This window comes from Oncorhynchus mykiss, chromosome 11 (genome assembly GCF_057628025.1).
Source record: "Oncorhynchus mykiss isolate SJ-2025 chromosome 11, ASM5762802v1, whole genome shotgun sequence".
NCBI lineage: Eukaryota > Metazoa > Chordata > Actinopteri > Salmoniformes > Salmonidae > Oncorhynchus > Oncorhynchus mykiss.
In genome coordinates, this window is record NC_143032.1 from 77,532,378 (window position 1) to 77,557,986 (window position 25,609).

Consider the following 25,609-nt stretch of genomic DNA (forward strand, 5'->3'; position numbering starts at 1 on the left):
CAATAATACTGTGAATACTGTTGATACCTGACTATAATAGATCGTTTTGTTTGTTTTGTTTTGTTTTGTTTTGTTTGTTTGTTTGTTTTGTTTGTTTTAAGCCTCCGCCAAACCATGGCCCTAACCTTAACCACTCAGAATCAATACCTAACCTTAAACCTTGTTTTAACCCTGTAACTATGTGGAATTAACCCTGTAACCACGCGGAATTATTTTGTCAAAAATAGAAGTTGATCCGCAATACGTTGAATTTCGAAGGGAAACTGAGATCTTGTTGTTATAACCGTCCCACTCTGACTTCTTTGCCTCTTTATGTTTTACGACTGAAAGTGCCGGGTTTTGTTCATCGACAAACAACTTCTCTTCTCCATGGTAACAGGACACTCAGGTCCATTGTCTCCATTGTTGGGTTAATTACAGGCTAGGTCTCAGGTTTAGAGGGAGATGCTGGCACCAGTCTTTTCTCATGGCCTCTGCTACAGTGAAGGTGACAGGGGAAATAGTGGGACAGGGCCATAGCCATCCCATAGGGACCCGGTGGATTGAATTGAGAGAGAGTCTCAGGATTTGTGTTACAGCCTGACAATAGCCAGCTAGCTCCAATGGACCAGTGCAGAGATGCAAGGCGAGGAAGGAGTCTGTCGTCTGGGTCTGTGTGACAGCAAGGGGTTCAGTCTCTTTCAGCTCTTCCTCTCCTTCTCTTTCTCTCTCTCTGTTTTAATGAGAGGTCAGTGTCACAGACCCCCCCCCCCCCCCCCCCATGCTATTCTGAGTTAATAGAGCTTGCTACAGAGTATTGTGTTCATTATTCTGGGCCTATGGCTACAAACTAGTAGGGAAGTATAGTGTGCCACCAGCAGAGGGAGTGAGAGGATCATATTTCAGAGAGAGAGAGAGAGAGAGAGAGAATGAGGTGGAAACTGAACTGCACTTCCTAACCTCCTGCCCATATTATAGACACATATTTCCCTCAGATTACACAGATCTGAAAAAAATTCAAAAACAAACCCGATTTTGATAAACTCCCATATTTACTGGGTGAAATACCACAGTGTGACATCACAGCAGCAGTATTTGTGACCTGTTGACACAAGGGCAACCAGTGAAGAACAAACACCAATGGAAATAGAACCCATGTTTATTTATTGTCCCTTTTGTACATTAAGTATTTGCACATCATTACACCACTGTATATATATATATATATATATATATATATATATAATATGTACTTTGTAATGTCTTTATTCTTTTGGAACTTCTGTATGTGTAATGTTTACTGTTTATTTTTGTTGTTTATATCACTTTTGTTTATAATCTACTTCACTTGCTTGGCAATGTTAACATTGGTTTCCCATGACAATAAAGCACTTAAATTGAATTGGGAGAGAGCGGGAGAGAGAGAGTTGTATACAAGGACATGTTTAAAACTTTAAGAAGAGGTACTTCATGATAGTAAAATGTCATTGAAGGTTTACAGTGAGTGTGTTCATGTTTATATACTACAATATTTTTCTCTTTGTACATAACATCTCCAGTGTGAGATTATTCTGTTACTTTGCATCTCTCTTTGCATGTAGGCTACATAACCATGGTCTAGTTCCGTACATCAGTTGTAAATCCAGAAAGTGAACTAAAGATCTGCATATTTTATCTTCCTAAAATGAGTAGGGTATGTCTTGAATGCAGGATTGACAGACCAAGGTCAAAAACTGAAGTCTCGACATGGGGATAAGAAACATGCATGCAGTATTTATTTAGCAAACACATTAAATACGACTACAAAGGTACTTCACTTATACAAAATACTAGATTCCATTCACATACAAAATAACAATCATTTACTGTATAAATTAAAATTTCACTATTTCATTTACAATTTTCATGAAAACAATGTTTAGTATTCCCCGTCCAAACCAATGTTTGCCCCCTATCACATAGGACTGCTCGTCTCATGAACAGAGTACCATGTAGGGTTTAAGAATTCTGGGAACTTTCCTAAATCCCAAGGTTTTCCACAAATCATGGTTGGAGGGTTCCGGATCATGGTTGGAGGGTTCTGGATCATGGTTGGAGGGTTCTGGATCATGGTTGGAGGGTTCCGGATTTCCTGCTTATAACCCCCTGATTCAGGGTATCTTCCAACCAGGATTTGTGGAAAACATGGGAATTCTGCAACCCTTGTACCGTGTAACATTCGGATGAACAACAGCTAAAAAGAAGAGACAGCTTCCGTTATTATTATAAGGTACTGTAGAATTGTCCAGTTGACTGGAGGACATGGTAGAGATTGGAGTTGGTATTTTTCACCAGGCTATCCAAACAGATATGGCCTTCCTAGATTTAAACTGTCAGATTAGATTATTTTCTATGTTTAACAAGGACTCCTCTCTCTGATGTCCTTCATACACACAAGCTCTCTCTTTCTCTCTCATACACTCTCTTTCATGCACACACACTATCTCTCTCTCTCTCTCACACACACACACACAGACACACACACACACACACACACACACACGCAAACACACCCTCAGTCTCCCTTACCCACTCTTCCGCTCTCTTTCTACCTCTCAGCATGAACTGCTCTGAACAGCATAGACCCAGGGGCACGTGCTCTTTCTTGTCTTGCTATAATTAACATGAGTTACTGATGAGCAGACATCCAAAGTAAAACCTGAGGTCACCCAGCAGACAAACATCAGAGGGAAAAATGAGGAACGTTCCCTACATTGTGAGGCCCCCTTATTAACTCATAGGCACACCTAGGCTACTGTAAATCTTATCCCTCATTCCAATGTGTCAATGACTCCATCCCAAACGACACCCTTTTCCCTATATAGTGCCCTACTTTTGACTAGGGCCCAGTAATGTGCTATAGGGTGCCGTTGGGACACAGCCATTACAATTTTGCATATAAACTGTAACCCTTTTGCTACAGCAGGTGCTCTAAATGTAATGTTTGCCATTTGATTTCCAGAACAACAGAACTGTGTAAAGTTTCAAATGGTTTTGGTTTCCAGAACAACAGAACTGTGTAAAGTTTCAAATGGTTTTGATTTCCAAAAGTGCAGAACTGTGTAAAGTTTCAAATGGTTTTGATTTCCACAACAACAGAACTGTGTAAAGTTTCAAATGGTTTTGATTTCCAAAAGTGCAGAACTGTGTAAAGTTTCAAATGTTTTTGGTTTCCAGAACAACAGAACTGTGTAAAGTTTCAAATGGTTTTGATTTCCAAAAGTGCAGAACTGTGTAAAGTTTCAAATGTTTTTGGTTTCCAGAACAACGGAACTGTGTAAAGTTTCAAATGGTTTTGATTTCCAGAACAACGGAACTGTGTAAAGTTTCAAATGGTTTTGGTTTCCAGAACAACAGAACTGTGTAAAGTTTCAAATGGTTTTGATTTCCAGAACAACGGAACTGTGTAAAGTTTCAAATGGTTTTGGTTTCCAGAACAACAGAACTGTGTAAAGTTTCAAATGGTTTTGATTTCCAGAACAACAGAACTGTGTAAAGTTTCAAATGGTTTTGATTTCCAGAACAACGGAACTGTGTAAAGTTTCAAATGGTTTTGGTTTCCAGAACAACAGAACTGTGTAAAGTTTCAAATTGTTTTGATTTCCAGAACAACAGTACTGTGTAAAGTTTCAAATGGTTTTGATTTCCACAACAACAGAACTGTGTAAAGTTTCAAATGGTTTTGATTTCCAAAAGTGCAGAACTGTGTAAAGTTTCAAATGTTTTTGGTTTCCAGAACAACAGAACTGTGTAAAGTTTCAAATGGTTTTGATTTCCAAAAGTGCAGAACTGTGTAAAGTTTCAAATGTTTTTGGTTTCCAGAACAACGGAACTGTGTAAAGTTTCAAATGGTTTTGATTTCCAGAACAACGGAACTGTGTAAAGTTTCAAATGGTTTTGGTTTCCAGAACAACAGAACTGTGTAAAGTTTCAAATGGTTTTGATTTCCAGAACAACGGAACTGTGTAAAGTTTCAAATGGTTTTGGTTTCCAGAACAACAGAACTGTGTAAAGTTTCAAATGGTTTTGATTTCCAGAACAACAGAACTGTGTAAAGTTTCAAATGGTTTTGATTTCCAGAACAACGGAACTGTGTAAAGTTTCAAATGGTTTTGGTTTCCAGAACAACAGAACTGTGTAAAGTTTCAAATTGTTTTGATTTCCAGAACAACAGTACTGTGTAAAGTTTCAAATGGTTTTGGTTTCCAGAAGAGTTAAACTGTGTAAAGTTTCAAATGGTTTTGGTTTCCAGAATAACAAAACTGTGTATTACGTGGTTGTTGGGGAATTGTTCGATTATTTCTTAGCTATTACTGCACTGTCAGACCTAAAAGCACAAGCATTTCGCTACACTCACATTAACATCTGCTAACCATGTGTCTGTGACAAATAACATTTGATTTGATTTGTGTAACATTTCAAATGGTTTTGGTTTCCAGAAGAACAGAACTGTGTAAAGTTTCAAATGATTTTGGTTTCCAGAAGAGATAAGAGCCAAACGGGATGAAATACTATTTATCTATCATTGTACAACTAGTAAAGCATCTAAAAGCAATTATAAAAATAAAAAAACTTAGATTAACATCTTTTTACAGCTACAAGTGCATGAACGTTTTGAACCAGATGAATCAGCTCTGACTGTGTTTCTGATTGGTGGGAAAGACAACCTGAAAAGTGCTCGACCAATAGAAATAGAACATTATAACATTATTAACATTACTAACATTATTATACACATAAAACCTGATATATAAACATATATCTCATATTGGTATGGTTTAACCTATCTGAAACAGTGACATTAACCTGCTGTCTGCTAACACAGTGGACTATCGATGGGTGCTTTTATCCATCCACCCCATATTATTTGTGGTTTAGCTGAGAGTTGAGTGAGGTTGTTTGGGTCTGCTGAGCCCTCTGAATGTGGGGATCTGAAGCTGCTGAATATGGGGGGAGGGGGACCCTCCAGCCTTCCAGCTAAGTTGCAGTTCATGAGTAAGTACACAAACGACTGATGGATTTCACCATCACTTTGAAAGAGCAGGACATATGTCACATTGAATTACACAACATACAACAGGATTTACCCCCTCCTTGTAATCAAGTGGCAACGTAAGGAGAACAATATGTTCAGTAACGTCCAAGAGGACAGAAGACCACATAGAAAATAAAAGTGGGGGAAAAATTAAGCAAACGTTTATTTTCAAAGTCTCCCCCATTCTACTATAATTCTCATTGACATAGTCTGTTATACAGTGACATAGTCTGGTATAGAGTGACAGTCTGTTATAGGGTGACAGTCTGTCATAGGGTGACGTAGTCTGTTATAGGGTGGACAAGGATCCCAACCAGTAGACTCAGAAACACAGGGAGGAGGGGGAGAGGAGAGGAGAGGAGAGGAGAGGAGAGGAGAGGAGAGGGAGAGGAGAGGAGAGGAGAGGAGAGGAGAGGAGAGGAGAGGAGAGGAGAGGAGAGGAGAGGAGAGGAGAGGAGAGGAGAGGAGAGGAGAGGAGAGGAGAGGGAGAGGAGAGGGAGAGGAGAGGAGAGGAGAGGAGAGGAGAGGAGAGGAGAGGAGAGGAGAGGAGAGGGAGTGAGAGAAGCCTACAGTAGCAGGCTTGTAGAAGATACTTAAGGCTTAAACACAGTGTGTGTTCCTAATGTCACCCTACTCCCTATATAATACACTACGTCTGACCAGAACCCTATCGGCTATTTGGGACATAGCCAGTCAATAGCCAGCCAAACCAGATCAGAACCAACAGCTGAGTGGACAAGAGAGAGAGAGAACCTATGAGCATTTCAAAAACTATTTTAAAGGTCAAAATCATGCTTTTCATAAAATTGGATGAAAAGTGGATGAAACCAGATCTAAGTATGATGCACACTAATGATGCCTTGTGAGCTATGCATAATGCATATCATGCATGTGCCGAACCAAAGTATGAAAAATGACTGTTGCTTCTACATTGATGAAGTTTGATCATACGGTTTTACTGATCACTGGCCAAGGTTCCCCCCCCCCCCCCCCCCCATGTCAAACACTTGGATTAAGGAGGTGAGGTTATTAAGGGGAAAGGGTGACATCACCCTAACTCAGTCATTTTAATACACCAATGGTAACATAGCGTTCCCTTACCTAATTTAAATAAGTACCACCTTGTAACCAACATCGGAGAAAGTGTGTTTGGAGGGGCGTTGTTTATATAGCTAGATAGCTACTCTACTGGTGCCAAACTTTGACTGTAGGGTGTCAGCAAATATAATTAAAAGTCTACCCTATTCATCTATGGAAAAGATAACTATGTTATGATAACTATAACTATGTCATCTGTGTCTGGTGTTAGCTAGTTACTGGCTAGGTAGGTTTTCAGCCAGCATGGAACGCTCAAAACTCTGATATAGTTGTCATGTCAACACATCCGTCAGTTCTGCTGTGGATCGCATCACAAGAGATATGCCAAACGGGAGATGTGCAAAACATTTACATCATTGATGCAACGTCAATGTTGTTTTGTGTTTCACCAAATTATCTTGAGATGATTTTACTGCAACACTGCTCACTGTATTCAAGTTGCGTTTAGGCGTTAGGCGTTTCAAACTTCCTCGTAGTTAGCCATCCGCAAGCGTTTCGATCCCCCACAAATATTGTGGGTGATATTAATATTTAATCACTCAAAAGGCTATTTTACATGGGAATCCATATGACTGTTCGGGACCTTAAAAGGGCAGTTGTTAAATTACACCCAACCCTCTTCTACCTTTCTTCTCCTTCTGTTTCCTTCCTACTTCCCTCTCCCCCTCCATCCATCCCGTCATTGGAGAGACTTCTGACATGGTTTCCTCCAGAGGCAGTGTGGCATAGAGAGAGAGTGAGGAAGTGAGCAAGTGTTGTTTTTTCTCTGTATTCGTGTCTTTTTTTAGATGCGTTCTTTCTTCAGGACTTACTCATGCTATCTATTCTCCTCGCTCCAGATAGAGCAGGTACATCACTCTCTTCTCTCTCTCTATACCAAACTCTGGCCTACATAACACACCATAATTACAGGTAACTCGTTGCTGTCTGAGAGGAAAGGGGGGTCCCTTTCAGACTTAGCTGGCTGTGGTGGTTCAATAACTGCCGATTGTCCATAGTGGTATTAATTGTACTTACATAACTGAGTTAGAGTTACATGTACCGTAATATGACGGGGTTGATGTCCTCGTCCCTTGATAATGATCAGGATTCAACCCCCTTTTTCTATGTGAGCCACCAGTCACAGTCACTGACAGGGAATATGCATGGCTCCCTTTGTTGTTCGCAGATTATTAAATGAGGAGAGATGCGTAGTCTGTCATTTTGTGCCCCACTTGGAAACAGTTACAATGGAAGACCTGCATTCTGGAGGAGTCCTGTGGAAACTGGAATCTGATTTGGCCCCAGCCAACCCCTGTCTTTAGAAGAGGACTTCAATAATCTATCAGACATCCATGGAGAGACAATGGAAGTAGAACCCCAAGAATATGAGTGCCCTGCAGTAAAATGTCCACCTTGAGCTGATCTACTCTCCTCTCCTGTACACAGCAGACACAGACAGCCGTGTCTGGACCATTTTGGTAGTAGTCTCTCAGTGAGTCAGTGAATCAGTCATTAGTTAGCATGTTAGCTTTGTAGCTCAGTGCCCCATGGAGTCTCATTGGTTTGGGGCGGCCAGCTCTGTTGCTAGCTCTGGTACGGTAGGCCCTGGTACAGGGTTCAGTAGTAATGGCGGTAGTATACCAGACTGCAGTTCCCTAGTTGCCCACCAGAGGGCTGAGGTCTCCGTGGTGGTTCTTTAGCTTTTTCTTGAAAAGAGAGATGGTGGAGGGCTGGTAAAGGATGATCCAGGGCTCAGACCCAGAACTCTGACCGCTGCAGCTCTCTGAACCACTGATGGTCGGGATGTTGGGAGATCTGGAAGAGAAGAGGGGGAGAGGAGGAGAGAGGGAAAAAGTAATGGGAGGGAAGGAGGGCGAAGGAGAGAAAGAGAGACACAGAGACATCGCACAGAGAATAGTAACATTAGGTTATACATTCCATTAGCTTGTGGCTCTTGCAACCTTAAAAAGACATCACTTGGCATCAACTATACTTCTGTTACACTCTGAGGCTTTAGTACAATACCACTTGACAACTTTATTGTTCATAAGTTACAGTGAACAACAGGAAATGTGATACTTACTTGACTGTGACATGAAGCAGTAGTTTGGTCACCATGACAATCACTGTCAGAGTCAGGAGAGCAGCCAGAGTGTAGATGGTCCACTCTGACAACACACAAACATAGAATTTACCTCAGACACTTCAGAGGAATACATACCAGTTAGCACTACTAGAGAATCTGGAGGCATTTTCTAGACCCTCAGATCAGAAAGATAAACAAGGGGGCTATAAAACAAAAATAGTTTGGCAGATCTAGACCATATGAGTTTGTACAGTACTATAATGCTTGTACTGGCAACACACATGTCATCCCAAACACCTTTATCAGAACATATTCTGAGGGCAAAATATTAGTACACATGTTATTACATCAGCGTTATATATCTGACAGTACTTGGCCCAGGTCTCACACCTTCTTCATAACACATGATGTGCATGGTGAACAATAACGTGTTAAATACATCCATGCACATGTCATGAAAACATAGTGAGACCAGGCAGCTATAAAAAGGAACCCTATAGGAGAAAGCCTTCTGTTAAATCTCTAAGGATTTAGTTGGCATTACCTATGCCCTTTGTAAATGTACAGCCCTGTGACAGAAGCCTCCTTAGTAGAAATAGTACAAACCCCTATCAGAGAGAAAGGCATGGTGAGAGAGAGACGAAGGGAAGGATGGAGAAAGATGATGATGTCTACATACTAGAGGTGTATCCGTTGGTACCGTTGGGTCCGACCCACTGACCTGGCATGTTGTGGTCTGGTTTACCAGGACTGGATGTTATCACGTAGAGGATTTGTGAGGAGCGACCATTAGTTTTCTCCGTTACTCCTCCCAGCTGAGGCTCCACCGTACTGGTGTCCTCTTCCTCCTCCTCCTCTTCTTCATCCATAGGCCTGGACCCTCTCAGAGCTGAAACAACAATAATAACAACAACACACATCAGAATGTGTCCATGTGTCTACCTGTGGCTGCTGCTGCGTTTGTCCCCAAACCAGGAACAATTGGTTTTCATCATCTCATAAAAATACTAAAAGTCAAGACATGGGATGTCTAAATCAGGAAAATATTGAGTCCTTATGAGATGACAAAACATGCCTGAAGTTAATCTCATTCCTTATCTCTACCATGACTGGTGACCTGACTGAATCTTTACCAGAAGTAAACAAATAGTCTGAGTTGTCTCCACACAACAGAATGCTGCGCTGCCACTGCTTCATTCCTCAGACTGAGAGTGTTTATCCTCCTCAACTGAGGGGGAAATTACCATAGCACCGCTCAGCACCCTATGGATGTGGTAACACACTGTTTGGAATTTACATCCACCCATCTTAGCCTCAAGGGGAGTCTCTCTCTTTCTATATCGCTCTCTGTTTCTATCTCTCTGTATCTCTCTCTCTTTCAATTCAATTCGAGGGGCTTTATTGGCATGGGAAACATATGTTTACATTACACAAGTAAGTGAAGTGGACAAATAATTGGGAAGTAAACAATAAAAAGTGAACAGTAAACACTCACAAAAGTTCCAAAATAATAAAGACATGTCAAATGTCATATTATGTCTATAAACAGTGTTGTAATGATGTGATGTGCAAATAGTTAAAGTACAAAAGGGAAAATAAATAAATGTGGGTTGTATTTACAATGGTGTTTGTTCTTCACTTTTCTTGTGGCAACAGGTCACAAATATTGCTGCTGTGATGGTACACTGTTGTATTTCACCCAATACATATGGTAGTTTATCAAAATTTGGTTCATTTTTGAATTATTTGTGGATCTGTGTAATCTGAGGGAAATATGTGTCTCTAATACGGTCATACATTTGGCAGGAAGTTAGGAAGTGCAGCTCAGTTTCCACCTCATTTTGAGGGCAGTGTGCACTTAGCCTGTCTTCTCTTGAGAGCTTGGTCTGCCTTTGGAGAATTTTCTCAATAGCAAGGCTATGCTCACTGAATCTGTACATAGTCAAAGCTTTCATTACTGTTGGGGTCAGTCACAGTGGTCAGTTATTCTGCCACTGTGTACTCTCAGTTTAGGGCCAAATAGCATTCTAGTTTGCTCTATTTTTTGGATAATTCTTTCCAATATGTCAAGGCTTTGTTATGGAAGGTTTGGGATTCCCTTCCTTTTAGGTGGTTGTAGAATCTAACATCTCTTTTCTGGAATTTGATCATTAGCGGGAAACGGCCTAATTCTACTCTGCATGCATTATGTGGTGTTTTACGTTGTACACTGGGGATATTTTTACAGAATTCTGTCAACTGGACCTTTTTTAGAAAAACATTATTTTTTGTCTTCATGAGATTTACTGTCAGGGTCCAGGTCTGACAAAATCTGTGCAGAATATCTAGGTGCTGCTGTAGGCCCTCCTTGGTATAGGGACAGATCATCATGAATAATATCTAGGTGCTGCTGTAGGCCCTCCTTGGTATAGGGACAGATCATCATGAAGAATATCTAGGTGCTGCTGTAGGCCCTCCTTGGTATAGGGACAGATCATCATGAAGAATATCTAGGTGCTGCTGTAGGCCCTCCTTGGTATAGGGACAGATCATCATGAAGAATATCTAGGTGCTGCTGTAGGCCCTCCTTGGTATAGGGACAGATCATCATGAAGAATATCTAGGTGCTGCTGTAGGCCCTCCTTGGTATAGGGACAGATCATCATGAAGAATATCTAGGTGCTGCTGTAGGCCCTCCTTGGTATAGGGACAGATCCTCATGAATAATATCTAGGTGCTGCTGTAGGCCCTCCTTGGTATAGGGACAGATCATCATGAAGAATATCTAGGTGCTGCTGTAGGCACTCCAGGGTATAGGGACAGATCACCATGAAGAATATCTAGGTGCTGCTGTAGGCCCTCCTTGGTATAGGGACAGATCATCATGAAGAATATCTAGGTGCTGCTGTAGGCCCTCCTTGGTATAGGGACAGATCATCATGAAGAATATCTAGGTGCTGCTGTAGGCCCTCCTTGGTATAGGGACAGATCATCATGAAGAATATCTAGGTGCTGCTGTAGGCCCTCCTTGGTATAGGGACAGATCATCATGAAGAATATCTAGGTGCTGCTGTAGGCCCTCCTTGGTATAGGGACAGATCATCATGAAGAATATCTAGGTGCTGCTGTGGGCCCTCCTTGGTATAGGGACAGATCATCATGAAGAATATCTAGGTGCTGCTGTGGGCCCTCCTTGGTATAGGGACAGATCATCATGAAGAATATCTAGGTGCTGCTGTAGGCCCTCCTTGGTATAGGGACAGATCATCATGAAGAATATCTAGGTGCTGCTGTAGGCCCTCCTTGGTATAGGGACAGATCATCATGAAGAATATCTAGGTGCTGCTGTAGGCCCTCCATGGTATAGGGACAGATCATCATGAAGAATATCTAGGTGCTGCTGTAGGCACTCCTTGGTATAGGGACAGATCATCATGAAGAATATCTAGGTGCTGCTGTAGGCCCTCCTTGGTATAGGGACAGATCATCATGAAGAATATCTAGGTGCTGCTGTAGGCCCTCCTTGGTATAGGGACAGATCATCATGAAGAATATCTAGGTGCTGCTGTAGGCCCTCCTTGGTATAGGGACAGATCATCATGAAGAATATCTAGGTGCTGCTGTAGGCCCTCCTTGGTATAGGGACAGATCATCATGAAGAATATCTAGGTGCTGCTGTAGGCCCTCCTTGGTATAGGGACAGATCATCATGAAGAATATCTAGGTGCTGCTGTGGGCCCTCCTTGGTATAGGGACAGATCATCATGAAGAATATCTAGGTGCTGCTGTGGGCCCTCCTTGGTATAGGGACAGATCATCATGAAGAATATCTAGGTGCTGCTGTAGGCCCTCCTTGGTATAGGGACAGATCATCATGAAGAATATCTAGGTGCTGCTGTAGGCCCTCCTTGGTATAGGGACAGATCATCATGAAGAATATCTAGGTGCTGCTGTAGGCCCTCCATGGTATAGGGACAGATCATCATGAAGAATATCTAGGTGCTGCTGTAGGCACTCCTTGGTATAGGGACAGATCATCATGAAGAATATCTAGGTGCTGCTGTAGGCCCTCCTTGGTATAGGGACAGATCATCATGAAGAATATCTAGGTGCTGCTGTAGGCCCTCCTTGGTATAGGGACAGATCATCATGAAGAATATCTAGGTGCTGCTGTAGGCCCTCCTTGGTATAGGGACAGATCATCATGAAGAATATCTAGGTGCTGCTGTAGGCCCTCCTTGGTATAGGGACAGATCATCATGAAGAATATCTAGGTGCTGCTGTAGGCCCTCCTTGGTATAGGGACAGATCATCATGAAGAATATCTAGGTGCTGCTGTGGGCCCTCCTTGGTATAGGGACAGATCATCATGAAGAATATCTAGGTGCTGCTGTAGGCCCTCCTTGGTATAGGGACAGATCATCATGAAGAATATCTAGGTGCTGCTGTAGGCCCTCCTTGGTATAGGGACAGATCATCATGAAGAATATCTAGGTGCTGCTGTAGGCCCTCCTTGGTATAGGGACAGATCATCATGAAGAATATCTAGATGCTGCTGTAGGCCCTCCTTGGTATAGGGACAGATCATCATGAAGAATATCTAGGTGCTGCTGTGGGCCCTCCTTGGTATAGGGACAGATCATCAGCAAACGGTAGACATTTGACTTCAGATTCTAATAGAGTGAGGCCGAGTGCTGCAGACTGTTCTAGTGCCCTCGCCAATTCGTTGATATATATGTTCAAGAGGGCAGGGCTTAAGCAGCATCCCTGTCTCACCCCACGGTCCTGTGGAAAGAAATGTGTTTTTTTTGCCAATTTTAACTGCACTCTTGTAGTTTGTATACATGGATTTTATAATGTTGTATGTTTTTTCCCCAACACCACTTACCATCAATTTGTATAGCGGTCCTCATTCCATTTTTAAGTCAACAAAGCATGAACATACTTTGCCTTTGTTTTGTTTTGGTTTGTTTATTTGTCAATTAGGGTGTGCAGGGTGAATACATGGTCTGTTGTATGGTCATTTGGTAAAAAGACAATTTGACATTTGCTCAGTACATTGTTTCACTGTGGAAATGTACAAGTCTGCTGTTAATGATAATGCAGAGGATTTTCACCAAGGTTGCTGTTGACGCATATCCCACGGTAGTTATTGGAGTCAAATGTCTCTCCACTTTTGTGGATTGGGGTGATCAGTCCTTGGTTCCAAATATTGGGGTAGATGACAGAGCTGAGGAGGATGTTAAAGAGTTTAAGTATAGCCAATAAAAATGCGTCTGTGTATTTTATCATTTTATGAAGGATACCATCAACATCACAGGCCTTTTTGGGTTAGAGGGTTTGTATTTTGTGCTGTAGTTCATTCAATGTAATTGGAGAATCCAGTGGGTTCTGGTAGTCTTTAATAGTTGATTCTAAGATTTGTAATTGATCGTGTATATGTTTTTACAGTTTATTCTTTGTTATAGAGCTAAAAAGATTAGAGAAGTGGGTTATCCACACATCTCCGTTTTGGATAGATAACTCTCCGTGTTGTTGTTTGTTAAGTGTGTTCTAATTTTCCCAAAAGTGATTCGATTCTATGGATTCTTCAATTACATTGAGCTGATTGCTGACGTGCTGTTCCTTCTTTTTCCGTAGTGTATTTCTGTATTGTTTTAGTGATTCACCATAGTGAAGGCGTAGACTCAGGTTTTCCGGGTCTCTATGCTTTTGTTTGGACAGGTTTCTCAATTTCTTTCTTAGGTTTTTGCATTCTTCATCAAACCATTTCTCATTGTTGTTCATTTTCTTCGGTTGTCTGCTTGAAAAAAAAGATTTGATAGGGAAGCGGAAATCAAATATACTGTTTAGGCTTTCTACTGACACGTTTGCACCTTCACTATTACAGTGAAATGTTTTGTCCAGGAAGTTGTCTGAAAGGGATTGAATTCATTGTTGTCTCATTGTTTTTTGGTAGGTTTCTGCACTACTTTCCTTCCATCTATAGCATTTCTTAATATTGTGCAGTTCTTTTGGCTTTGATGTCTCGTGATTGAGTATTGCTCTGTTCAGATAGACTGTGTTTTTTCTGTGACCTGATAGGGGTATTAGTGGGCTGACTGTGAACGCTCTGAGATACTCTGGGCTGAGGTCAGTGATAAAGTAATCTACAGTACTACTGCCAAGGAATCAGCTGTAGGTGTACCTACCATAGGAGTCTCCTCAAAGTCTACCTTTGACTGTGTACGGACCCAGCGCATGACAGAGCTGCAGGAGTTGTGACCCGTTTTTGTTGGTTATGTTGTCATAGTTGCGTCTAAGAGGGCATATTTGGGAGGGAATACTGTCACCTCCAGGCAGGTGTTTGTCCCCCTGTGTGCTGAGGGTGTTAGGTTCTTGTCCAGTTCTGGCATTTAGGTCACCACAGACTAGTACATGTCCCTGGGTCCGGAAATGGTTGATCTCCCCCTTCAGGATGGAGAAGCTGTCATCGTTAAAGTATGGGGATTGTGTATCTCTCTCTGTAGCTCTCTCTCTCTCTGTATCTCTCTCTCTCTCTCTCTGTAGCTCTCACTCTCTCTCTGTATGGGTGGTTATGTGTGGGTGGTTGTGTGTGGGTGGTTGTGTGTGTGGGTGGTTATGTGTGTGGGTGGTTGTGTGTGGGTGGTTGTGTGTGGGTGGTTGTGTGTGTGGGTGGTTATCTGTGTGGGTGGTTGTGTGTGTGGGTGGTTGTGTATGGGTGGTTGTGTGTGGGTGGTTGTGTGTGCTGGTGGTTGTGTGTGGGTGGTTGTGTGTGTGTGTGTGTGTGTGTGTGGGTGGTTGTGTGGGTGGTTGTGTATGTTGGTGGTTGTGTGTGGGTGGTTGTGTGTAGGTGGTTGTGTGTGGGTGGTTGTGTGTGGGTGGTTAAGTGTATGTGTGTGTGGTTGTGTGTGGGTGGTTGTGTGTGTGGGTGGTTGTGTGTGTGTGTGGGTGGTTGTGTGTGTGGGTGGTTGTGTTTGGGTGGTTGTGTGTATAGGTGGTTGTGTGTATGGGTGGTTGTGTGTGGGTGGTTGTATGTGGGTGGTTGTATGTGGTTGGTTGTGTATGGGTGGTTGTGTGTGTATGGGTGGTTGCGTGTGGGTGGGTGGTTGTGTATGGGTGGTTGTGTTTGTGGGTGGTTGTGTGTGGGTGGTTGTGTGTGGGTGGTTGTGTGTCTGTGTGTGGGTGGTTGTGTGTGTGTGGGTGGTTGTGTATGTGATTTATAGCCCTCTAGGCTCTTCGCTATAATGTCAACCATATCAACTAACTCAGAGAGAGTAGTGCTGAGAGCTGCTTTCCTTAAAGTAATGGACCTGAAACAATAGTGGATGTTTACAACAGTTTGGTCTAAACAGAGAATTTCTATTTATCCGTAAATACTTTGATTCTATTATGATAAAGTGTGATAAAAACGTGGGCTGAGATTGAGAGGAGAATAAAGATAATGTGTTAATAAAATACATGGATATACCAGCATCATTAATGAATGCACAATAACAGCATGTCTAGATATAAGCAATGCTTGCAATGCAACCACATGCACCCAGCGAATTAGTTCGTGTTCCTAGAAAAAACAAAACATTTAAATATGCAACACCAATATCACCTGCTGCTGTGAGGCTAGTGAGAAGAGAAAAGGTGCCTGTCCTCCTCCCTCTACCTCTCGCTGTGTGTGTGTGTGTGTGTGTGTGTGTGTGTGTGTGTGGTGTGCGGGCATTCGGGCGGGTGGCGTGGTTGCTATGCAAAACCCTGCCATGGTACCCAGGATACCAGGATGTCAGCCTGCACCTGTTCACATTATAACTACCGGAGAGAAATTAATTTCTTCATGTGGTTCTCTGTGTGTGTCTTTATGTGGTCCAGTCAGTGTGCTGCTGGGACTGAAATCGTTCAGAGAGAGAGGTCTGGAAATGATTATCTCCTCTGCTATCCTAGCTACTATAAAAACATACTTTTTTTTAACAACTTGTTACAATTGTTTAGACAACCTCCAAACAACCTCCAAACAACCTCCACAACAACCTCCAAACAACCTCCAAACAACCTCCAAACAACCTCCACAACAACCTCCACAACAACCTCCACAACAACCTCCACAACAACCTCCACAACAACCTCCAAACAACCTCCAAACAACCTCCACAACAACCTCCACAACAACCTCCACAACAACCTCCACAACAACCTCCACAACAACCTCCAAACAACCTCCAAACAACCTCCACAACAACCTCCACAACAACCTCCAAACAACCTCCACAACATACCTCCACAACAACCTCCACAACAACCTCCAAACAACCTCCAAACAACCTCCACAACAACCTCCACAACAACCTCCAAACAACCTCCACAACATACCTCCACAACAACCTCCACAACAACCTCCAAACAACCTCCACGACAACCTCCAAACAACCTCCAAACAACCTCCACAACAACCTCCACAACAACCTCCACAACAACCTCCAAACAACCTCCAAACAACCTCCACAACAACCTCCAAACAACCTCCACAACAACCTCCAAACAACCGCTGTGTGGGTGATATCATGTTAATGACCAGATTTGAGAACAATACCTTCAATCTAATCTGACAGGGAGTTTGAACAGAACGTCGCCCTGTTGATTTTACTAGTAAAAGTCCCCTGCTACAGCACGTCTACATGTCTCTTACCTTGATATGGGACAGCAAACCCTGTGTCTGGTTGGTTTGGTCTGTGTGTGTGTGTGTGTGTGTGTGTGTGTGTGTGTGTGTGTGTGTGTGTGTGTGTGTGTGTGTGTGTGTGTGTGTGTGTGTGTGTGTGTGTGTGTGTGTGTGTGTGTGTGTGTGTGTGTGTCTGTCTGTCTGTCTGTCTGTCTGTCTGTCTGTCTGTCTGTCTGTCTGTCTGTCTGTCTGTCTGTCTGTCTGTCTGTCTGTGTGTGTGTGTGAGAGAGAAAGAGAGAACCCACCTTGATACGTGACAGCGAAGCCCTGTGCCTGGTTGGTTCGGTCTGAGTAGAAGTAGAGGATAACATAGTCTCCAGTGACGTTGACCAGCTCCCGGGGAGGGGTACGACCGTCAAACCTCGCCACCACCTGATCAATCAATCAACCAACCAACCAGCCAATCAATCAACCAATCAAACTTTATTCTGTAACGTATAGCACATGTCATACAAGGAAGCAATACAACGTACTTCACAGCACAAATACATAAATACAATGACTAATGGAGATAAATAAATACTTTTGGAGATAATAAAAAGGAGGGTAATAACATGTAACCTGGTTGGTGTAGCCGTCCAGCAGTTCAACCATGTCTGTCTGGTCCGAGATGTCAAAGAAGGTGAAGTTAAACAGGATCACGGAGGCTCCGGGGACCTAATAATAATAATTAGACATATAGAAACCATATATATTATTAATACAGAGTTATATATAGCTTGTCTGAAACTCAAAGATAATTTACAATAGACAAGAAACTGAAGAAAAAAAAACGAACGCAGCATTCAAAGCAAAACAGCAAACTAAAGGACTGGGATATTGGGTAGGAGAGAGGAGGTAGGAGAGTTATAGGTAGGAGAGGTAGAGGTAGGAGAGAGGATGTATGAGAGAGGATGTAGGAGAGAGGAGGTAGGAGAGAGGAGGTAGGAGAGGTATAGGTAGGAGAGAGGAGGTAGGAGAGAGGAGGTAAGAGAGGGGAGGTAGGAGAGGAGGTAGGAGAGAGGAGGTGGGAGAGGTAGAGGTAGGAGAGAGGAGATAGGAGAGAGGAGGTAGGAGAGGTATAGGTAGGAGAGAGGAGGTAGGAGAGAGGTGGTAAGAGAGGGGAGGTAGGAGAGGAGGTAGGAGAGAGGAGGTGGGAGAGGTATAGGTAGGAGAGAGGAGGTAGGAGAGAGGAGGTAAGAGAGGGGAGGTAGGAGAGGAGGTAGGAGAGAGGAGGTGGGAGAGGTATAGGTAGGAGAGAGGAGGTAGGAGAGAGGAGGTAGGAGATAGGAGGGAGGAGATAGGAGGGAGGAGATAGGAGGGAGGAGATAGGAGGGAGGAGATAGGAGGGAGGAGATAGGAGGGAGGAGGGAGGAGATAGGAGGAGATAGGAGAGAGGAGATAGGAGGGAGGAGGTAGGAGGGCCGTAACAGTAAATGAGTAAAGATCCAAGACGTACCTGGACAGTCCAGTAACAAACCCTTCCGGCCCCGTACTTATCAGGGAAGTCAGGGGAGTAGACCACCCCAGAGGGTGCAGAGTAGTTACCCCCGCAGGCCCCCACTCGAGCTGGAGTTAAACAGTCGGAAAACAGTTGAATTAATAACGGTTTCATTATTGACGTTTGCATTGTGCAAAGTTTGTAAGTCTTTCAGACAGGTGTGTTTGTTTATGTTGTTATAGCCTATAGCTGTTCTGTTGTGTATTTGATGTTTTATGTGGACCCCAGGTAGAGTAGCTGCTGCATGTGCAGTAGCTAATGGGGATCCTACTCAACTAAACTAATCCCTGTCGTACAACTCACCCTAGTGACTCATATGTAAACTAAACCCTGTCGTACAACTCACCCTAGTGACTCATATGTAAACTAAACCCTGTCGTACAACTCACCCTAGTGACTCATATGTAAACTAAACCCTGTCGTACAACTCACCCTAGTGACTCATATGTAAACTAAACCCTGTCGTACAACTCACCCTAGTGACTCATATGTAAACTAAACCCTGTCGTACAACTCACCCTAGTGACTCATATGTAAACTAAACCCTGTCGTACAACTCACCCTAGTGACTCATATGTAAACTAAACCCTGTCGTACAACTCCCCCTAGTGACTCATATGTAAACTAAACCCTGTCGTACAACTCACCCTAGTGACTCATATGTAAACTAAACCCTGTCGTACAACTCCCCCTAGTGACTCATATGTAAACTAAACCCTGTCGTACAACTCCCCCTAGTGACTCATATGTAAACTAAACCCTGTCGTACAACTCACCCTAGTGACTCATATGTAAACTAAACCCTGTCGTACAACTCCCCCTAGTGACTCATATGTAAACTAAACCCTGTCGTACAACTCCCCCTAGTGACTCATATGTAAACTAAACCCTGTCGTACAACTCCCCCTAGTGACTCATATGTAAACTAAACCCTGTCGTACAACTCCCCCTAGTGACTCATATGTAAACTAAACCCTGTCGTACAACTCACCCCAGAGACTCATATGTTGTCAGAGTTATTATAGAAACCACATACAACAGACTCTCTCAATGATGGGGTGGCAGGTAGCCTAGTGAGTTAGCCTAGTGGGGCGGTATTTAGCCTAGTGGTTAGCCTAGTGAGTGAGCCTAGTGGGGCGGTATGTAGCCTAGTGGTTAGAGTATTGGACTTCCTGAGCTGAGCTGACAAGGTAAAAATCTGTCATTCTGCCCCTGAACAGTCAGTTAACCCACTGTTCCTAGGCCGCCATTGAAAATAAGAATTTGTTCTTAACTGACTTGCCTAGTAAAATAAAGGTTCAATTTTAAAAATGATTTAGAGTGGAATGAAGAGTTTTCAACACATAGTGGAAAGATGAGACTGGATTGTGCAAGACACATTTGATCGTTATTGTAACCATGTTCAGCAGCCTCCCAGCTGTCTCCCATTATCTAGCAGTTGTTTGCCATAAACCGGATGGATGCTTGTTATTAAACAGAAATGTAGCATGTATTGTTCAGCCAAATTCAGCAAACTGTTTTTGACAACAAAGGGAGAGAGATAACATTCTCTTCACATGACCGTTCTAATAAGTACGTTTTGAGAGTGGTGGCGCGATCCCTCCATGTTGGATTATCTGATTTCTTTTCACCGTTGGTTCTGAGATCATCTATTCAACGGTGTGTGGAGTATTGACGTGTCAGTTTACTGGAATGTCATCTTTTGATAATACAGTTTAATTTCTCCATGCACCAGAAAATGCTCCACTTTGTACACATTAGGTGAAGCACCATGTAACTATTTTAAGCACCATAGAAGCACCGGTGGGAAGTTATAGTTGGTTTAGATCATGTCTAGAGGACCAGACCAGGGAAAATGACCTACTCACTGTCAAACATGTACACAGACTGAAGCAAATGATGACCTACTCACTGTCAAACATGTACACAGACCGAAGCAAATGATGACCTACTCACTATTAAACATGTACACAGACCGAAGCAAATGATGACCTACTCACTGTCAAACATGTACACAGACTGAAGCAAATGATGACCTACTCACTGTCAAACATGTACACAGACCGAAGCAAATGATGACCTACTCACTATTAAACATGTACACAGACCGAAGCAAATGATGACCTACTCACTATTAAACATGTACACAGACAGAAGCAAATGATGTCCTACTCACTGTCGAAGACGATGACCCATCCATCTCCCCCACAAGGCTGGGTGTGGTCACCGAAACACACGTGGTTGCATTCCATGCTGGGCGCCTGGCCATGGCGACGCAGGTCCAGGTCGTTGCCACAGAAACAGGCATAACCCGACTCCATCCCGGCAAGCTTTGGAACAGAGAGAGAAATGCAAATCAATCAACAGATTAGAATTTCAAATCTAACTTTATTTGTTTAGCACTTGTGTAACGCTTCACAAGAGGCTCAGGCCTTCCCCTTGACAAATGATGAGAGAGAGAGGATGAGAGAGAAAAAAAAAAAGAAAAAAAAACTTAAGAGGAACCAGATTTTAGAGCCTGAACCTCCATAGACCAACACTTATGGAGTGATACTAGTGCCAACAGAAATGTAACGTGAATCCAATTAGTCTATAAAGCCTGGATAGCAGATCATCCGGGGCAAGACAGATATGGCACATGATCACAGTTATAGTACCATCTAATGTTAATAGGCTTGCAGAATAACTCCACAACCCCCCCGACCCCCCCAATAAGGATTGCTTTTCTGTACAGAAATGTATTTTAGTGTCTAAAGCCATCAGGCATTTGATGATAATAATGTGGGCTGGTTTAGTTCAGCGCTTCGAGACAAACAGAAACAGTCACTCACTTTGGATATGTCCCAGAAGGCACCCAATCTATTTCCTATATAGTGCACTACTTTTGACCAGAGTCCTATGGGTAGTGCACTACTTTTGACCAGAGCCTTATGGGTAGTAGTGCACTACTTTTAACCAGAGCCCTATGGGTAGTGCACTACTTTTGACCAGAGCCCTATGGGTAGTAGTGCACTACTTTTGACCAGAGCCCTATGGGTAGTGCACTACTTTTGACCAGAGCCCTATCGGTCCAAGGCAGTGCATTACATAGGGAATGGAGTGTTATCTGGGATGCAAGGTGACTCTTTGAGTACCATCTAAACATCAGAGGGCTAAATAGCATGAAATAGCATTGCCAACAGACCGTTTAACCTTCATCTCTTAGTCAAACACAGCAAACATTTCCTAAAGCCGTGCTGCGCTGGGCTGCATTAGAATAAGAGAAAGAATTACAGGGTGGGTTCCAAATGGCACTCTGCTCCCTATGCGCCCTCCTCTCCTAGGGCCCTGGACAAAAGTAGTATGCTATAAAGGGAATAGGGTGGATTTGGATGACAGTCAAAACTCTTTAAGCATGTTGAACTTCCTTCCAGAATTCAGATGGAACCTAGTCATGCTCAGCAAAGAGTGTACGCAGACACACACGCAGACACACACGCAGACACACACGCAGACACACACGCAGACACACACACAGACACACACGCAGACACACACGCAGACACACACGCAGACACACACGCAGACACACACGCAGACACACACGCAGACACACACACAGACACACACACACAGACACACACGCAGACACACACGCAGACACACACGCAGACACACACGCAGACACACATGCAGACACACACGCAGACACACACGCAGACACACACACACACACACACACACAGACACACACGCAGACACACACGCAGACACACACGCAGACACACACGCAGACACACACGCAGACACACACGCAGACACACACGCAGACACACATGCAGACACACACGCAGACACACACACACACACACACACAGCCAGTGTCTCCCGTTAAAAGAGGACCATTATATAATGTTTCTTCCCATAAATGAATTCATACGAAGGTACGGCATCACTTTCCCTCATTCTGAAAATGTTCTCATGAAACTGGAATTTATATAGCCAGCATCCTCTGTGTATGTATGTGTGTGTGTGTGTGTGTGTGTGTGTGTGTGTGTGTGTGTGTGTGTGTGTGTGTGTGTGTGTGTGTGTGTGTGTGTGTGTGTGTGTGTGTGTGTCTGCGTGTGTGTCTGCGTGTGTGTCTGCGTGTGTGTGTGTGTGCGTGTGTGTGTGTGTGTGTGTGTCCAACTCTGCCAACCTAACCAAAACTAAAGGCTGTGGGACATGAATCACTGCTTCATCATTACCTATTTATCAGGTAAAAGAGAAACGACTTCGGATGAAAACCCAACGTGAATTATTTTGCGTTAGCGAGCAGAAAATGTTTGCTCGGGGCTTCTCAATCACTGACTGTCTGACTGACTCACTGACTGACTAGTGTAGTTGGTTTAGACATATAGATGTGGCGGTCTCAGGCTGTTGACATTGCATCACAACACACCATACTACATCACATCACATCAGTGTCATCTGTGGAGAGGGACTGACACACACACATAGACAGACAGGCACACACACACACACACACACACACACACACAGACAGACATGCACGCACAAGACACACACACGGACTGACTGTCACTGCTCATCAGTGCAGAGGGCGTCTGAAGGACGGGTCTGACCCAGGTCCAACCGGATGTGTTCACACACAACACAAACACCTGTCACTGTTTAGTGTAACCATGGTCAGTAGACAATAGAAGGCCAGTGTAACCATGGTCAGTAGACAATAGAAGGCCAGTGTAACCATGGTCAGTAGAGGGCTCTCACGGGGTGGTCGCGAGAGGTCTCAGGTAGGTGTTTAGGGGTTTCCGTAGGTGATACTACGGTGGAAAGTCCAGTCCAGTCCGCATTCTCCCTCAATATGCCGATTTGGCGCTCGCCTTCTCCAAAAAGAAGGCGACTCAAATACCACCTCATCGACGGGGCGATTGTGCAATAGATCTCCTGGTAGACACTGAACTTCCCAGGAGTCATGTGTATCCCCTCTCACAGGTGGAGACGGAGGCTATAAAAACATACAGTGCCTTGCGAAAGTATTCGGCCCCCTTGAACTTTGCGACCTTTTGCCACATTTCAGGCTTCAAACATAAAGATATAAACCTGTATTTTTTTGTGAAGAATCAACAACAAGTGGGACACAATCATGAAGTGGAATGACATTTATTGGATATTTCAAACTTTTTTAACAAATCAAAAACTGAAAAATTGGGCGTGCAAAATTATTCAGCCCCCTTAAGTTAATACTTTGTAGCGCCACCTTTTGCTGCGATTACAGCTGTAAGTCGCTTGGGGTATGTCTCTATCAGTTTTGCACATCGAGAGACTGACATTTTTTCCCATTCCTCCTTGCAAAACAGCTCGAGCTCAGTGAGGTTGGATGGAGAGCATTTGTGAACAGCAGTTTTCAGTTCTTTCCACAGATTCTCGATTGGATTCAGGTCTGGACTTTGACTTGGCCATTCTAACACCTGGATATGTTTATTTTTGAACCATTCCATTGTAGATTTTGCTTTATGTTTTGGATCATTGTCTTGTTGGAAGACAAATCTCTGTCCCAGTCTCAGGTCTTTTGCAGACTCCATCTTCCATTCTTCCAGAATGGTCCTGTATTTGGCTCCATCCATCTTCCCATCAATTTTAACCATCTTCCCTGTCCCTGCTGAAGAAAAGCAGGCCCAAACCATGATGCTGCCACCACCATGTTTGACAGTGGGGATGGTTCAATTTTGGTTTCATCTGACCAGAGCACCTTCTTTCACGTTTGGTGTGTCTCCCAGGTGGCTTGTGGCAAACTTTAAACAACACTTTTTATGGATATCTTTAAGAAATGGCTTTCTTCTTGCCACTCTTCCATAAAGGCCAGATTTGTTGTCCTATGGACAGAGTCTCCCACCTCAGCTGTAGATCTCTGCAGTTCATCCAGAGTGATAATGTGCCTCTTGGCTGCATCTCTGATCAGTCTTCTCCTTGTATGAGCTGAAAGTTTAGAGGGACGGCCAGGTCTTGGTAGATTTGTAGTGCTCTGATACTCCTTCCATTTCAATATTAACACTTGTACAGTGCTCCTTGGGATGTTTAAGGCTTGGGAAATCTTTTTGTATTCAAATCCGGCTTTAAACTTCTACACAACAGTATCTCGGACCTGCCTGGTGTGTTCCTTGTTCTTCATGATGCTCTCTGCGCTTTTAACGGACCTCTGAGACTATCACAGTGCAGGTGCATTTATACGGAGACTTGATTACACACAGGTGGATTGTATTTATCATCATTAGTCATTTAGGTCAACATTGGATCATTCAGAGATCCTCACTGAACTTCTGGAGAGAGTTTGCTGCACTGAAAGTAAAGGGGCTGAATAATTTTGCACGCCCAATTTTTTCAGTTTTTGATTTGTTAAAAAAGTTTGAAATATCCAATAAATGTCGTTCCACTTCATGATTGTGTCCCACTTGTTGTTGATTCTTCACAAGAAAATACAGTTTTATATCTTTATGTTTGAAGCCTGAAATGTGGCAAAAGGTCGCAAAGTTCAAGGGGGCCGAATACTTTCGCAAGGCACTGTATGTCTCCAAATCCCTGCGTCAGGGATACATTCGGTCCTCCACTTTACCTGCCTCCTCAAGTTTCTTTTTTGTGAAGAAGAAGGAGGGAGGTAAAGTGGAGGACGTAAAGCGCCCGTGACTATCGGGGTCTTAATCAGATCACTGTGAGGTATAGTTACCCGCTACCACTCATAGTCACAGCGATAGAGTCAATGCACGGGGCGCGTTTCTTCACTAAACTAGATCTCAGGAGCGCTTACAACCTGGTACGTATCCGAGAGGGAGACGAGTGGAAGACGGCTTTTAGTACCACCTCAGGGCACTATGAGTACCTCGTCATTTCGTACAGGTTGATGAATGCGCCATCAGTCTTCCAAGCCTTTGTAGACAATATTTTCATGGACCTGCACAGGCAGGGTGTGTGGTGTAAATTGATGATATTTTGAAATACTCTGCTACACGCGCCTAGCATGTGTCCCTGGTGCGCAGGGTGCTTGGTCGTCTGTTGGAGCATGATCTGTACGTCATGGCTGAGAAGTGCTTGTTCTTTCAACAGTCTGTCACCTTCCTAGGGTATCGCATTTCTACCTCAGGGGTTGAGATGGAGAGTGACCACATTTCAGCCGTGCGTAATTGGCCGACTCCCACCACGGTAAAGGAGGTGCAGCGGTTTCTAGGGTTTGCCAACTACTACCGG

At 43.4% G+C, this 25,609-nt stretch overlaps 1 protein-coding gene and 1 long non-coding RNA gene across 7 annotated transcripts in view; one reads left to right on the top strand and one right to left on the bottom strand.

Annotated features, from left to right (window-relative positions):
• LOC149979877 (uncharacterized) overlaps positions 1-25,609 on the top strand; it is a 357,657-nt gene that overhangs the window by 113,945 nt on the left and 218,103 nt on the right. The gene's annotated exons all lie outside the window — the stretch shown is intronic.
• The window catches only part of LOC110536394 (kremen protein 1), a 110,343-nt gene continuing 89,926 nt past the window's right edge, over positions 5,193-25,609 (bottom strand). For 4 of the 6 annotated variants that reach the window (XM_036936353.2, XM_090191170.1, XM_090191172.1 and 1 more), the window contains 7 exons: positions 20,562-20,715; positions 18,344-18,453; positions 17,467-17,562; positions 17,151-17,277; positions 8,899-9,108; positions 8,217-8,301; positions 6,778-7,948 (listed from right to left, as the gene is read on the bottom strand). In XM_036936353.2, the coding sequence (XP_036792248.1) occupies positions 7,789-7,948; positions 8,217-8,301; positions 8,899-9,108; positions 17,151-17,277; positions 17,467-17,562; positions 18,344-18,453; positions 20,562-20,715 (942 nt within the window). In that variant the 3' untranslated portion in view covers positions 6,778-7,788. Of the gene's footprint in view, positions 7,949-8,216; positions 8,302-8,898; positions 9,109-17,150; positions 17,278-17,466; positions 17,563-18,343; positions 18,454-20,561; positions 20,716-25,609 lie in introns of all 6 variants that reach the window. The other 2 variants (XM_036936354.2, XM_090191171.1) reach the window with 2 other exon arrangements.